This window comes from Alosa sapidissima, chromosome 6, assembly GCF_018492685.1.
Source record: "Alosa sapidissima isolate fAloSap1 chromosome 6, fAloSap1.pri, whole genome shotgun sequence".
NCBI classification, from domain to species: Eukaryota; Metazoa; Chordata; class Actinopteri; order Clupeiformes; family Clupeidae; genus Alosa; species Alosa sapidissima.
The window spans coordinates 15,738,124-15,753,123 of NC_055962.1; the positions used below are offsets into that span (position 1 = coordinate 15,738,124).

General features: G+C 45.2%; 1 protein-coding gene across 13 annotated transcripts in view; it reads right to left on the minus strand.

Moving 5' to 3' along the window:
- The window catches only part of gphnb (gephyrin b), a 115,792-nt gene that overhangs the window by 21,276 nt on the left and 79,516 nt on the right, over positions 1-15,000 (minus strand). For 6 of the 13 annotated variants that reach the window (XM_042094903.1, XM_042094902.1, XM_042094904.1 and 3 more), the window contains exons 9-11: positions 9,578-9,619; positions 6,926-7,000; positions 2,143-2,208 (exon numbers count right to left, since the gene is read on the minus strand). The exons of 2 other annotated variants lie outside the window; for them this stretch is intronic. In XM_042094903.1, coding sequence (XP_041950837.1) covers positions 2,143-2,208; positions 6,926-7,000; positions 9,578-9,619 — 183 coding nt within the window. The remainder of the gene's footprint in view (positions 1-2,142; positions 2,209-6,925; positions 7,001-9,577; positions 9,620-15,000) is intronic. 5 more of the 13 variants (XM_042094912.1, XM_042094914.1, XM_042094905.1 and 2 more) reach the window with 4 other exon arrangements.

Here is a 15,000-nt window from a genome sequence, read left to right on the forward strand (position 1 = left end):
CAACAGCAATAACAACAACAACGAGAGAAAGGTTTGTCACACCTCTTTTCTGCACAGAATTTGGACTGATGACTAGACCACTCTATGGTCTGATTCCGCAACAATTCAAGCCGAATGTTTAAAAGCACTACCACTAAGGGTTCCAAATCTGGGGGAGCCTTAGCTTAGCTCTCTATTCAGGCCAGTGACAAACTCTCTCTCTCTCTCTCGTGCGCTCTCTTGAGCGTTACAACTAAAACACAATCAACATTCCATTCCACAGGAGTTGAAAAAACCATGAACACCAAACTAATGCGTAGACTAATATGGCCTGCTGTAAAAACGTCATGAGATGGACCTCGTCTGGCGCTGGCATGAAACTGAAGGTAGGCACTGGTGTGATGTTATTATGTGTTAAAGGCTGGGCTTGGTCTGGCTCTGATGGAGAAGTGGACCTTATTGTTGACCTTAGTGCTGAGCTAATGTTTGTGAAGTCACAGGCTCATGGTGAGATTCAGCTTAGCATAGAGGTAATCTAGTCATCTGAGTGTGCATGTGAAGGTTTGCCTGTGTGTGTGTGTGTGTGTGTGTGTGTGTGTTTGTGTGTGTGTGTGTGTGTGTGTGTGTGAGTGTGATTATGATGGTGGCAAAGAGGACAAAGCTTTGTGTCGCTACACATCCAAAGGAACAGGATGAGAGAATGCTGTGTGTGTGTGTGTGTGTGTGTGTGTGTGTGTCATTGTCAAAGATAGAATACGTGCATGATCGTGAGTAGGCGTGAATGTGTGTGTGTGTGTGTGTGTGTGTGTGTGTGTGTGTGTGTGTGTGTGTGTGTGTGTGTGTGTGTGTGTGCATGCATGCCCTTTCAGATGGAATGACATCTCTCCATTCTCTCCAAAGTGTTCTGTCATGCTGGGTGGAACATGATGTTGAGACACACGCTGATTGGCCTGTCCACCTGTCCATCTTTCTGTCTGTCTGTCTTTTGTGCCTCTGATTGGACACCCACTAGGGTGCTGTTCACTGATTAGCCGGACATTGAGTTGCAGACATTCAGAAGTCATCCGTTTTGTATATGTATTTGATAGTGAACTGGAGGACAAGTCTAAAAAAATCGAAGCACGCATGTTGTCAATTGCTTCCTCAATGAGAGTGACCCTTGACCCCAAAGTGATGGATTATGGGAGGCCAGGACAAAGTCTCTCTGTCCACACAAAAACAAAATGACCTCCACTGAATACACAGGGCACCAAACCAGCCAGACAGCCAGGTGTGGAGAGGAGGAGGGTGAAAAGAGAGAAGGGGGGGGGGGGGGGTGAAAGCAGGAAAAGAGCAAAGGAAAGGAGGGAGGAAGGGAGGGAGGCAGAGAGGAAAAGTCTGGAATGTGGTGGAGTGATCCTACAGAAACTACAGCCCAGAGAAAGAAAGAAGCAACGGACCAGAGACAGACGACCGTGTCGAAACGAAAACGACAACATCCAGTACAAGAGGGAGGGAGGGAGGGAGGGAGAGAAAGAAAGAGAAAGAGAGAGAGAAAGAGAGAGAGGGGGGGGGGCAAACACTACGGCAGCGAATGCAAGACAGCCAGAGATCCAGCACACCAAGACAACCGGTGGAAGCAGAGCATGAGAGAGGAAGAGAGAGAGGGAGTGAAAGAGAGAAAGGGAGGGAGGAGGAGGGAGAGGGAGAGGAGAAAGAGAGATGAAGTGAAAGAAAGAGTTGTATGGTTACTAAAGTGACCACGCACATGTGATGGAGGGAACGAGATACAGGGACAGAATAGGAACGTAAGAAAAAACAACAGTGAAACCAGATTAGATTAGACGCAGAAACACAGGGGGCACCAGAGCTGAACTCCACATAGGACAGAGATGTGGAGGAAGAAGAGGAAGAGGAAGAGGAAGAAAGAAAAAGGGGAGGAAGGGAGGAAGGGTAAAATTGACAGAGGGGAGCCAGGGTCTCCAGTGGCGAAGCAGGGGTCGCACTTGCGCACGGAGAGCGAGGCAGGACAGAGGCAGCGAGGCAGGGTGCGAACGAGCGAGAGAGAGAGAGACAGAAAGAGAGAGAGATAGACAGAGAGAGATATATAGAGAGTGAGAAGAGTGGAGAGGAAGAGGACAGGTGGCAGGGAAGGAGGGAGGGAGGGAGCGAGGGGATAGTTACTCGAGAGCTGAAGGTTCTATGGCTCCTATGGCGATCATCTTTTAGCCCCTCCAACCTACACTGGAGCTAGTGGAGATAAAGTCAGCACAAGCATCAGTCCATCAGACGGTTCCCATGGCAACCCAGTCAAAACACCCAACAAGAGACAGGAACAAGATGAGAGACAAGGAGAGGCAAACGCGAGAGGACAAAAAAAAAAGAAGGAAAGGAAAAATGAAACTAGAAAGAGAAGAGCAAGCTGCGAGAACAGGGCAAGGCAATGTATGTGTGTGTGTGTGTGTGTGTGTGTGTGTGTGTGTGTGTGTGTGTGTGTGTGTGTGTGTGTGTGAGAGAGAGAGAGAGTGTGTGTGTGAGTGTGTGTGTGAGTATGTGTGTTTGTGAGAAAGACAAAAAAAGAAAAAAAGAGCAAGAAAGAGCGAGAGAAACGGAACAACAAAGTCAAAGGAGAGTGGCGTGGATGTGTTGAGAAGTAGAGAGATGTGTATAGCGACAAACTCAAAAGAGCAGAGTGATGACAGACCACATCAAGTTCAAATTTCTTGGGTCAAACATGTAAAGCAGACAATACGGACCTGGAATCTCCAGAGCAATTTCACTAAAAAAAGTACATTTTTTTTTCTCTGATACTACTTTTCATGTATCTGTTTTCAAGAAAAAAACAAACAAACAAACAAACAAACAAACAAATAAACAAATGCTAAGTGCTGACCTCAACAGGCCAACACCTGGTCTGTCTACTGCTGTGGACTAGCTTCAGTGTATTAATCAGTGTTAGCTTAGCTGTGCGTGGAGATAGCAATGGTGAATTATGGGCGTTTGGGTGTTTGATGTTCTTTTGTGTGTGTGTGTGTGTGTAAGTGTGTATGTGTTTGTGGCAGTAAGTAAGCGAGAGAGAGGGGGGGGGGGAGACTTGTGATCAGTTGTAGTGCACACATTCAGCCTGTAGATGGCGCAAAGGCAAACATGAACACATCTAGCCTAAGCTGTGATGGGCAGGGCAGTGGAGGGGAGACACTGAGAGCTCATGGAGGCTGAGATGGTGGCAGCTTTACAGCTGATGTTTCAAAAAAAGAAAATCCAGCCCATCTCTCCATCTCCCTGTGGTTCACTCGCCTCTTTGCACATCTTTGAAGGTATGGGATGGACACACACACACACACACAAACAAATACATACTCTCAATTTCAGACACACACACACACACACACACACACACATTCACACACACACACACACACACACAATAAACTGATCCCATATTTAAATAAATCAAATCTTTACTGGCACTGTGCAAAGTCATCGTCACCATAACAAACAGGTACACTGTCATGGCAACCTGTCCAAACAGCTCTGGTGGAAGGATTATGGGATGGAGGCGCACTTTAGTGTACGGCTCCCGTTTCCGAGAAGCTAACGGAGTAGCATGGAAGCAATCAATGGGCCAATCTCAGCGAGAGGAGAGAGTGAAGCGCCAGAGCTCAGCGTGCTCCCTGAATCTCTCTCGGCAGTCTTGCTTTCGCTGAACTCGAAAGAAAATGAAACACAGTCGCCGCCGTGACAGTGACGCAACGGGTGAAATTTATACCCCCATGACAGGCTGTTACAGTTACACAAACACACACACAAATGCACACACATGCACGGACACGTACACACACACACACACACACAGGCACACAAACACACATGCTCACACACAAACGCATACACACGGACATACACACACACACACACACACACACACACACACACACACACCAACACACACGTACAAACATAGACATACATAGACATACACACACAGAGGCAGAGACAGACACAAACACACAACAAGCAAGCATGTATGTGTTTTTTATGACTAGTATAGAGAGAGAGAGAGAGAGAGAGAGAGAGAGAGAGAGAGAGAGAAAGAGAAAGAGAGAGAGAGAGAGAGAGAGAGAGAGAGAGAAAGAGAAAGAGAGAGAGAGAGAGAGAGAAAGAGAAAGAGAGAGATGATGATTGGGAGCTGAAAGTAAAAGGTAAAAGGTATGTCAAAGAGACTGGTGGCTACTGACGACTAGACACTACTGAAGACACACACACACGCACGCATGCGCGCACACACACACGCACGCACACACACACACACACACACACACACACACACACACACACACACACACACAAACACAATGAAGACATCATACTTTTCATACTCATCATACAATCTCTCACACACTCAGACCCCAAATGCAATGGCCTGTACACACCAATGAGTGAGTGTTCATGAGTGTGAGCAAGACAAGCTACATGTATATGACAAGTACAAGTCAATGGATAGACAGAGATAGAGAGAGAGAGACAAAGAAACCAATAAATAGAGCAAGGAAAATGGAAAAGAACAGAAAGATAGATAGATAGATAGATAGATAGATAGATAGACAGAGTGTGAGATTGTGAGATACAGAGATAGAGAGAGAGACTGCGAGAGAGAGAGAGATAGAGAGCAAGGAAGAGGCTAGAAACTTGCCGCATTGGCTGACCAAAAGCAAAGGCAGGGGTGTCAGGTGGGGAGGGTGCACTGTGAGCATGCTACACATAGGGGGCGCTGGTGATAGTGCAGCCACAGGCTTTTTAATTAAAAACAAAACAAGCCGACAGGTAAAGCCATTCCGTACCGAAAGCTGTGTGTGTGTGTGTGTGTTTGCGTGTGTGTTTGCGTGTGTGTGTGTGTGTGTGTGCAGTGCTGTGCTCGTCTGTGCAGGGTGTCGCTCCACACCTCAGCTCGAGAGCAGTGACAGACACATGAACCTTCTGCGCATCTACGCCAGGAGACATGGATGCGTCACGCTGAGTAAAAAACGCTCTGTCAAAATCTGGAAATTGACTTTGCTGCAGCCACATTTATCATAATTTCTAAATTATATATTTTTTTCTTTTTTTTTTTTTTGGTTTCTGGTCTTTTCCTAAAAAAAAGTCACACACTGACACCCTGCAAAAGTGTTCCCGGATGTAATTTTTCTAAGTGCCTCTTTCTTTAAGTGGGCAGGTGGTAGGGGTTCTTCCAAAGTGCCCAGCCATGTTTTAAGTAAATGAGGGGTGGAGAGGGGGTTGGGATTGGACTGCTGGCTTTCAAATGGGTTTGCTGATGTACACAACCCTTTGCCATGATCCTCGTGTTGTACTGCAGTCAGTGTTAAACGATAGTAAGATGTGAATTGAGTGTTAGGGTCTATGGAGGTCTGTTAAGGCTCTTTGGATGCATCATTTTAGTATGTCAGTTTGTATATTTTTCTAGGACCATTCAGTGCTCTGCTAGCCAAATGGGTGCTTTATAACTTGTGGTGTGAGTAACTTGGTTAATATGCATACTGCTTTTGTGCTTTGCAAAGACTGTACGATCCATTGGACGCAATACCTTGGCTATAGTTTTGAGCTTCTGTGGTCAGTGTAAAGTGATGCAGAAGTTTCTTTAGATGCCACATTTCAGCATCTCAATTTGGTGGTAGCTAGTGACTCTAAAATATACTGTTTGAGTGTGTGTGTGTGTCTGAGAGAGTGTGTGTGTGTCTGAGAGATATATATATATAGAGAGAGACAGAGAGAGAGAGAGAGAGGTTAGTGTGTCCCTGAGTGTGTGTGTGTGTGTGTGTGTGTGGGGGGGGGGGGGGCGGGGTCACTTGTGTTGTGTTGTGCTGCATTTTGTTGGGCTGTATTGCCTTGCACACTATGATGTGATGGGCTGTGCTGCTTTATTATGGAGTGGCATACCGTGCTATGATGTGCAGTTGTGTGCTATGCTAGGATGTGCTCAATTTGGAAGTCCTTTGTTGTGCAGTGTCATACGATGCTGTGTTATGTAACATGCTGTGGTACTATGGTGGCCAGTCATCTGCTGTGCTAAGACTGTGTTGTATATTGCTGTGCTGTGTTGTGTTCTCCTGTGCTGTGCTGAGGGGTGTTGTATTTGTATACTGCACTGTCCTGTGCTGTGTTGCAGTATTGTGGAGTGCTGTGCTGTGTTGCAGTATTGTGGAGTGCTGTGCTGTGTTGCAGTGTTGTACTGTTCTGTGCTGTGTTGCAGTCCTGTGCAGTGCTGTCCTGTCCTATGTTGCAGTGCTGCACTGTCCTGTGCCGTGTTGCAGTATTGTGCAGTTTTGTGCAATGCTGCACTGTCCTGTGTTGTGTTTTAGTGCTGTGCTGTCCTGTGTTGCAGTGCTGCACTGTCCTGTGTTATGTTGCAGCATTGTGCAGTGCCGTGTTGCAGTGCTGTGCTGTCCTTTGCTGTGTTACAGCGCAACACTGTCCTGTGCTGTGTTGCAGTGTAGTGATGTACTGTGCTATGTTGCAGTTTTGTGGAGTGCTGCAGTGCTGCAGTGCCCTGTGCTGTGTTGCAATGCTGTACTGTGCTGCTGTCCTGTGCTGCATTGCAATATTATGCAGTACTGTGTTGCTGTCCTGTGCTGTGTTGCAGTGCTACGCTGTGCTGTGTTGCAGTGCTTATAATGCTATATTATGCAGTGATTATAATGCTATGCTATACTGTGTTGCAGTGCTGTCCTGTCCTGTGCTGTGTTGCAGCGCTACGCTGTGCTGTGTTGCAGTGATTATAATGCTATGCTATACTGTGTTGCAGTGCTGTCCTGTCCTGTGCTGTGTTGCAGTGCTGTCCTGTCTTATGCTGTGTTGCAGTGCTGTTCTGTCCTGTGCTGAGTTGCTGAGCCGTGTCTGGTGGGCGGCCATGTTGGCATGCTGGTGCGGTGGAGAATAAGGGTGGGGGGAGGGAAGAAGGTGAGCTGTTTACCTGGTCCAAGGTAGAATACCTGGACTTGAGCGTGATGACCTCATCCAGGTGAGCCCTGAACTCTCGCCGTGAGGCCTGGAGGGAGCCACAGGACAGTCACTCACTGACACACACACACACACACACACATGTGCGTGTGTGCATACAAACTGAACTCACACACACACACTCATTCACTGCTCACACACACTCACTGCTAACACAAGCATGTGCGCAAACACGCGCACACGCACACACACAAACACATGTGGAGCCAAATATTTATGCACAAAAGCACACAAGCAAACACAGAGGGACATTTGCATGTTAAGACAAACATCTACGCAGACACATAGACACATACAAACTCTCTTGCACACACACACACACACACACACACACACACACACACACACACTCTCCCACACCCACACATACACACACTACATATAAAACAAGCATGCACGCTCACAGAGACAGAGACACCAAAACACATGTACAGACATATCGTCACAAACATATACACACTACAACACAGAAAAACACAAGCCCGTGGACACAGAGACAGGCTCAGCCAGGCACCCACCAACACAAGAGACAAACTCACAAGTTCAGCATATGCACAGGGTGTGAGAACATGCACTCGTGTCTCTTAGAATATCTCACACACACACGCACACACACACACACACACACACATACACACACACACACACACACACTCTCAGTGACACACAAACCACCTAACAAATCTCAAAAATAAATCATGATGGCAGGAATAGTAACTGGAAGTGAGAGATGAAGGCGAATGACAACTCAAAAGACTCCCTCCAGGTCATGTGGGGAGGGTGGGGGTGAGAAATCTGAGTGGGTGTGGCAATGGAGATGATTGACAGCTTCTAGTGAGGTCCCCCCTTTCATGTGAAGCGCTTTGAGTGTTGAGAAAAGTGCTATTTAAATGAAAGTGTTGTTGTTGTTGTTGCTGTCTCCTAAACTCTTGCAACTCTTCTTTGTTGGTACGTTATAATGTACACATTGTGGACACGTCACAAAATGAACAATATCCCTTCTTCATCTCTCAATCGCCCCTCATCTGCCTTGTAGCGTCATATCATATGGCGTCAGTGTGTGGAAGTATACAAGTGGAGTTCTTACACTGTAGTTAGAGTATTTACAGTTGGTGCAAACGTGTCCTATGAACTTGTCCTGTGTCCAATCCAGGCAGTTGTTTATGTGCACAACGTAATGTGTCCTGACAGCTGGACATAATGTATGTCGTGACTCATCAAATTATGGGAATAAATAGGCTCATTCGACTTCATGCATATCTGGCTGAACGCGATGCATGCTGGACTTAACACAATGTGCCCTGTGCAAAAGTCCAGCATGCATCACCAGATATGAGGTCACATCATGTCCCATCTCATTATGTTATATGCTATGTCACCTTCATGACAGGGAGGTCAAATCAGGTATTACCACGGAAACCATGATAATGGTCTCTCATTGGCTATATGCTGCTGTGACAGCTAGCCTGCATAACATCAGTGGTCTTTTCAGTGCACAGGTGGACCAGCCACAACAAATGCTTAGTGTCATCAAACACCACAGAAAAGGCAGAGGAAGTCATCGCACCATGGCAACATCTGTGCCACCTCAGCCCTCCCTACATACAAGCAATCTGTGCCACAGGGCATGGAAACAACCCTCATATGCATCGGGAAAGACCACAGGACTGATTGCGGCTACATGGTCAAAAAAGCATTAAGACTGGACATAGTCATAATATCCCTTGTTCAGGCAGCCTGCTTTGTGGGAGGTCTACACTAGATTATACTCAATCAGTCAATGGATGGGCCCAGAGCAGATGGGTCAATCTAGCTAGCTTCCATGTGGTCATCTGTGGTCACATGTGGCAGTTGCACATCTGCACTGACGGCAGGCATGAGAAACTCAGAACAGCTACTGAGATTTACAAGGGGGCATGGTGGGTAGGTGGCCATTAAGTTCAAACAACACCACACTGCTGAAAATGAGGTCGATCTTTGACCTTTCAACTCTGGGACTCAGGGTTGAAGGGTCAGGGGCTAATTAGGGAGGTGGTCTCAGTGAATGTGTGTGTGTGTGTGTGTGTGTGTGTGTGTTTGTGTGTGTGTGTGTGTGTGTGTGCCTGTGTGTGTGAGTACATTTGTAGGTTGATGTGTATGAATATGAAAATGTGTTATGAGAAAATGGGTTCATGTACACAATGAAGTGTATCTTTATTTTTACACTAAAAACACAAAAGAAACATATGTTTATGGAAACAAAAAATACAATATGATCTGTGCTGAGCATAATCCTTTCTAAAACAGACTCGGAATCATTAAACAGTCATCCCAATGGCAAGATGCAACAAAAGACCACTGCAGATCAATGATGAGCAAAGAGTAGTCCACTTCCTAATGATGCAGTAGTGTTTGTGGTGGGTGGGGGTGGGGATAGAGGTTGAGGGGGTGAGGGTGGGGGTGAGTGGGTGGTGCTGTGTGGTGGGGGGGGGCAAGCAAGACACAAGAATGGAGGTGCAGCGAAGCAGGCAGGTAACCAAGGCAACAGGAGGAGTAGGGTGAGGGTGGAGTGAGGTGGTGGTGCCGTCGCCATGGTGATGCATCGTAAACAACATGCAAGGAATACCTCAGCAATGCTTAAGGTGGATGAACAGGAGGGAAGCCGCGCCTGGGTGCCACGAGAGAGAGAGACAGAGGAGAAGAGAGGAGAGGACAGGAGAGGAGAGGAGAGGAGAGGGGAGGAGAGGAGGGGGAGAAGAAGAGAGAGGGTTAACACAGCAGCTTAGCCAGCCAGCCAAACCAGCCAGCCAGCAAGCAGGCAGAGAGCCCAGCCGGGGGACATACAGACAGCTCCTCCTACTGGTCTGGGGGAGAAACAACAGCGCTGGCTGCCCCCGCTGAAAGCACCCAGCCAGGGTGGAGAGGGAGTGGGGGGCGGCCAGGGGCAGAAACACACACACTGAAAACCACAGAGGGCAAAGCTGGGGGGAAATCCTTTAACATGCGGCATCATAGATAGACATTACTCTTTGACAGGTCAGCCATGTGAGGTACATAATGACAGTTAACACTGACTGGGAACACCGGAGTTGCACCACTTTTAAGAGGGTAAATGTGTGTGTGTGTGTGTTTGTGTGTGTGTGTGTGTGTGTGTGTGTGTGTGTGTGTGTGTGTGTGTGTGTGTGTGTGTGTGTGTGTGTGTGTGTGTGTGTGTATGTGTTGTGTGTGTGTGAACAGACTAGCATACACATTGATAGAAGACTGGAAAGGTCATGCAAGAATAATTAACATAAAACTGTTTTCTCCCTTAAATTAGATAAGCAGTTTTCAAAGCAAACACTAAATTTCCTTGGGTTTGTGTTACATCATTCAGCATTTTAATGTCTCTAAGCTAATCTATTTTCAACATATAAAAGCATATGCTGCACTGTAACATTAGGCATAAGCTTACACAGTATAGATAAAAAATCTCCCTTCAGAACAACATAACCATTCAACATGATGTCCCCTCTATGTACAGGAGATATAAGAGTTAACACTGCTGGAAGCCTAACCAGTGTCTTCCACTTTCCCCACCTAAGAGACATTTTCCAATGCTACATTACAAGGTTCTTTTTTGACCGTCAGTGACATCCACCCATGATCTATGATGGTGGACAAGATCCCCTGTTCATGGGCAGCAGGTCTATATGCACAAAGACAGTCAGTCAAACCTATATCAGTCACTCAAGCTTATCTCTCTTAATGGGAGTCGCAAGGTGTAAACATGAAAACGGATGAAACACTGTTTTTAAAAGCTTGTTACGGTGAATTTTGCTACTGAAGTCTAGTGGTCTTCGGTGTGCCAATCTTATTGCTTTAGTTTACATAATGCTACCTAATCTGCCACTCATGTACCGGTAATCATCTTACTGTAATGCCTTTAGCAAAACCACATAACTGATGCCAGTTTATGTGTCCCTACGCGTTGTTGCATGCTAATATAAAAATGGTCACCTTGTGTGGAAGCTGTGGAAGAGGATGGCATGCTCTCATGTATGCACACCTGCAGTTTGCCAAAGCTCCCACACGTGCACACCCACCCACCCACACACAAACACACACACACACACACACACACACACACACACACACTACAGAGTCAGTTTCTAGTGTGTCCCAGAGTACAGACACTGACTGGGGCTAGAGGTGGCCTGACTTACCATAATAAGCATACCAGCACAATTTTAAACATGACTTTCAATGGTAGAGTCAGAGTCACAGCTCAACACTGCTGGAAACTCAGTAGGCTACAAACACAAGGCTACAGGCTTGTAAGTACTAGTTAACTTGTAAACAGACCCCACTGTTGTAAACAGACCTCAGTCCCACCACATACACATCTTTGACAACGATAAATCCAAAAAATGTTAGGGACTAATGTTGCAACTTGGAGGGCTGGTGGTAGCGTGGCGTGTAGTAATGGCCGATGAGCTGCACTAGCATACAGCAGCCAGAACGTTGTGGGTTCAATCCCCAGCTGCCACTACTGTTCCCTTGAGCAAGCTCCTCTGGGGAGCCTGGCGTATGTAATGGAGTATGCAGATTACACGATTGTTTTTGTCTTCCACGATGTTCTTTTACGATTGACCATGTCAGACTAGACGATCATAGAAACATAAATTCTTGCCGCATCTTGGTTGGGACGTTGGCCACATTGCAAGATCATGTAGCCTTCTTGTCGTGTGTCGTCAGTTTGACTAATCAGTTTGACGAATCACCATTCTCATGGCACAGCTTTGAACCAGAAGGACACACTTAAGTTCCATCGTAAATAAGACCCTGTCTACCTTCTCTCTGGAAATATGGCTAACAGTGTGTGAAGTTATGACAGTGGCCTAGAGCCTTGGCATCTGAAGGTGATTAGGGAAGCTTTCCTATCACTGACAACCACTCACCTGTTAGCAACGTCCTCTCGGCATCAAGAAAACCGTTTATTTCTCTTATTTTATGAAATTTAAAAACAGAAAGCAGTAGGCCCGGAGATAAAACTAAACCGACAGCCCCAAAAATCTCGCAACAAACCTCTACCTGCCTCCTACCTACTTCCACTGATGATTCAGTCCATCGTGAGCACCACACATAGTCATCGCCACACATGAGATATTATTTTAAGACATTACAGGAGGCGAATGCGGTTTGGCTGGCCCAGAGACTGTTTGTCCTGAGCCGTCTGTCTCTCCTATTCTGTAAGTAAGTGAGACAGCCGACCCATGGCACCAGTCTCCTGGTCCTCCTCCAGAGGATCGACTCCGGGCCGAACGGCGCCAGGCACGGCTGCAGCGGGCACGCAGGGAGAGGCATATGCCACCCATATGCCAGTCTGTCTGGCCCGGAGGGTGACTGGCATGAGAGCACACTGGGAAAGATCCCTGAATGGAGCAGAGGTGCCAACTAATCACGCCGTCTGCTTCGGGAGGGGAGGGAGGAAGTCATGTGACGTGCCTTGGGTGGGAGGAGTGGACTGGAACAGGAAGTCAAGTGAAGAAGCATATTGGATTTAGTTTTTGTCTGGAGTGGGGGACTTAACAAGAGAGAGACACCCAATGATCCTGCGTACCTAATGGGTTTAGAACTCATCAAAAAGGCATGGAATAAGGACACGTGTCTTTATTTTATTTGATGCTTATAAACAGTTTTATGCTATTTATTATTTCTTGTGACTTTAATGTATAGTGAAAACTATAAAATCTGCATCAGTGTGCAGTTTTGTACTCAAAAAACATTATATATATGTAATGTAAAGTATGTGTATATATATATATATATATATACTGTATATATATATATATATATATATATATATATATATATATACTGTATATATATATATATATATATATATATATATATATATATATAAGGGGTGTGAATCTCTCATGTAAAAGACAATACGATTCGCATCTAGATACATGGGCACGATTCGATACAAGAAAAGATATGTTTATAAAAAACGATTCAGTACGATTCGATGCAATTCAATGCAATTCGATGCAGTTCAAGAATGGAAAGCATAATCATAGTCATGGTTGTCAATTAGGCAAAAAATCATGTCATGGAATCATAGTCATGGTTGTCAATTAGGCAAAAAAATGTGTGAATATGATTATCTAAACTGAGGTTTGTTTCATACTGTATTGAAATGAAAAAAGAATACATTTACATTTCAGTCAAACACAGCAGCCAAATACAACATAAAAATACATTTTTATAGACTTTATAGATCTTTCACAGATTTTATAGATTTATATCTGATTGTTTTCATGGAGCTGTAGCCTTGTTGAGGTAAGACAATACCGAAATAAAAGTGCTTAAAGGGACACCAGACAACGTTTTCGTGTTAATTAATCATCTTCGTAAGTCGGTATATGGTTAAATGACTCATTACGGGGCGAATGAAGGCTCTCTCGCCCGCCCCTACTGCCTGTAGGAAGAATATCCCACTTGCAAGTTCGGTGTATCCTACCCGCCGACCGAAGCAGGATCAGTTTACAGCACAGAGGCAGGCTAACGAAACGCTAGAGATTGTTGCAAACGTGTGTATAATGGCAGAGCCGGCGAAGAAGCAGCGAAAACACTTGACGGAAGACGCAAAGAAAAGGAAAAGAGCTTCAGACCAAGCGAGAGGGAGTTTCGTAGAGAAAAAGCATCAGGCTTGTCTGGTGTCCCTTTAAGAAACTCTTGGCCTTTTCTCATATAGCCTAGCCTACCCTACAAGAATAAAATAGGCCTACAAATCAATGAACTCTCTGGGCTTATTTTGTTCCAACAGTAGACCTAATGCAGAAACCTATAATGCCACAAGTCTGAGTGAATATGAACAAAATCATTGGCTAATAATTTGTGCATCGTTTTAGCAGCAAGGGCCAAATTATTATTTAACATTAAGGAAATCCCTTCATCAAAGGTAAGGCTACTCTACAGACTATCGTTGCTGTTTAGGAATGCTATAATGTGTGGATTTCGAAAAACAAAAGCCGACCGAGTGCAAGTTGTCACATGATTAAGTTGCAGTAGATGTATGGGTAATGAGGTCATTTGACAACTTTGGGCAATGAATGTAACCAAAAACGAACTGCATTACCCACAATTCCGTACCACGTATAGTTTCCGATTCATAACAAGTAAATCGATATAACGACCGGTTCATTTCAGTTTTTTTCCGATACGGGGCTTCACGTATCGATGTAGCCGTATCTTACACGTTAAAAACGGATACCAATACGTATCGGTTAATCTTTACACCCCTAATATATATATATATATATATATACATATGCTGGTATGAGGTCCATATGCAGCATACAGTATTCACTATATACAGTATGCCGGGTTATTGCCAGCTATCAGCAGGTATAATAAAATGAGTGTGACTGGCTGATTCACCACATCACAGGTTTGTTGTGTATAGACGCCCTTGTGACTCTCACAGGCTGGTGGGGATTTGAGAGAGAACATGCCTAAGGCTGTAATCAGTGTTGCTTGAAAAGTCCATCAAAATGCCGCATAACCAAAAATTACATCACACATGCAACGAGAGGGAAAATATTTGTGGATGCGTCGACTCAAATTGAGTAAAGACCATCACAGTCACACATGACAGGAGCAGTGAATTATGTTAAAATAAAGGCCTCAGATTCATAGCCAGATATAGTATAAAACAGCAGCTATTGTAATATTCTAATATTGCAACAACATCAGTTATTAACAATAGCTTAAATATGTATAAAGAAAATCATAAACTGACAGTAGAATATGAATACAAACTCATAGGCAGATGTGCAATAAAAAGAGCCATTTTCACAGAGCAGTGAATACAGCAGAGTAGAGCCTCCCATGATCCCTGTCTGGCTTTTATGCACTGGTTTCACATGCCTGCACACACACACACACACACACACACACACACACACACACACACACACACACACACACACACACAAATACATACTCACAAACACACACACACACACACACACACACACACACACACACACACATATACTCACA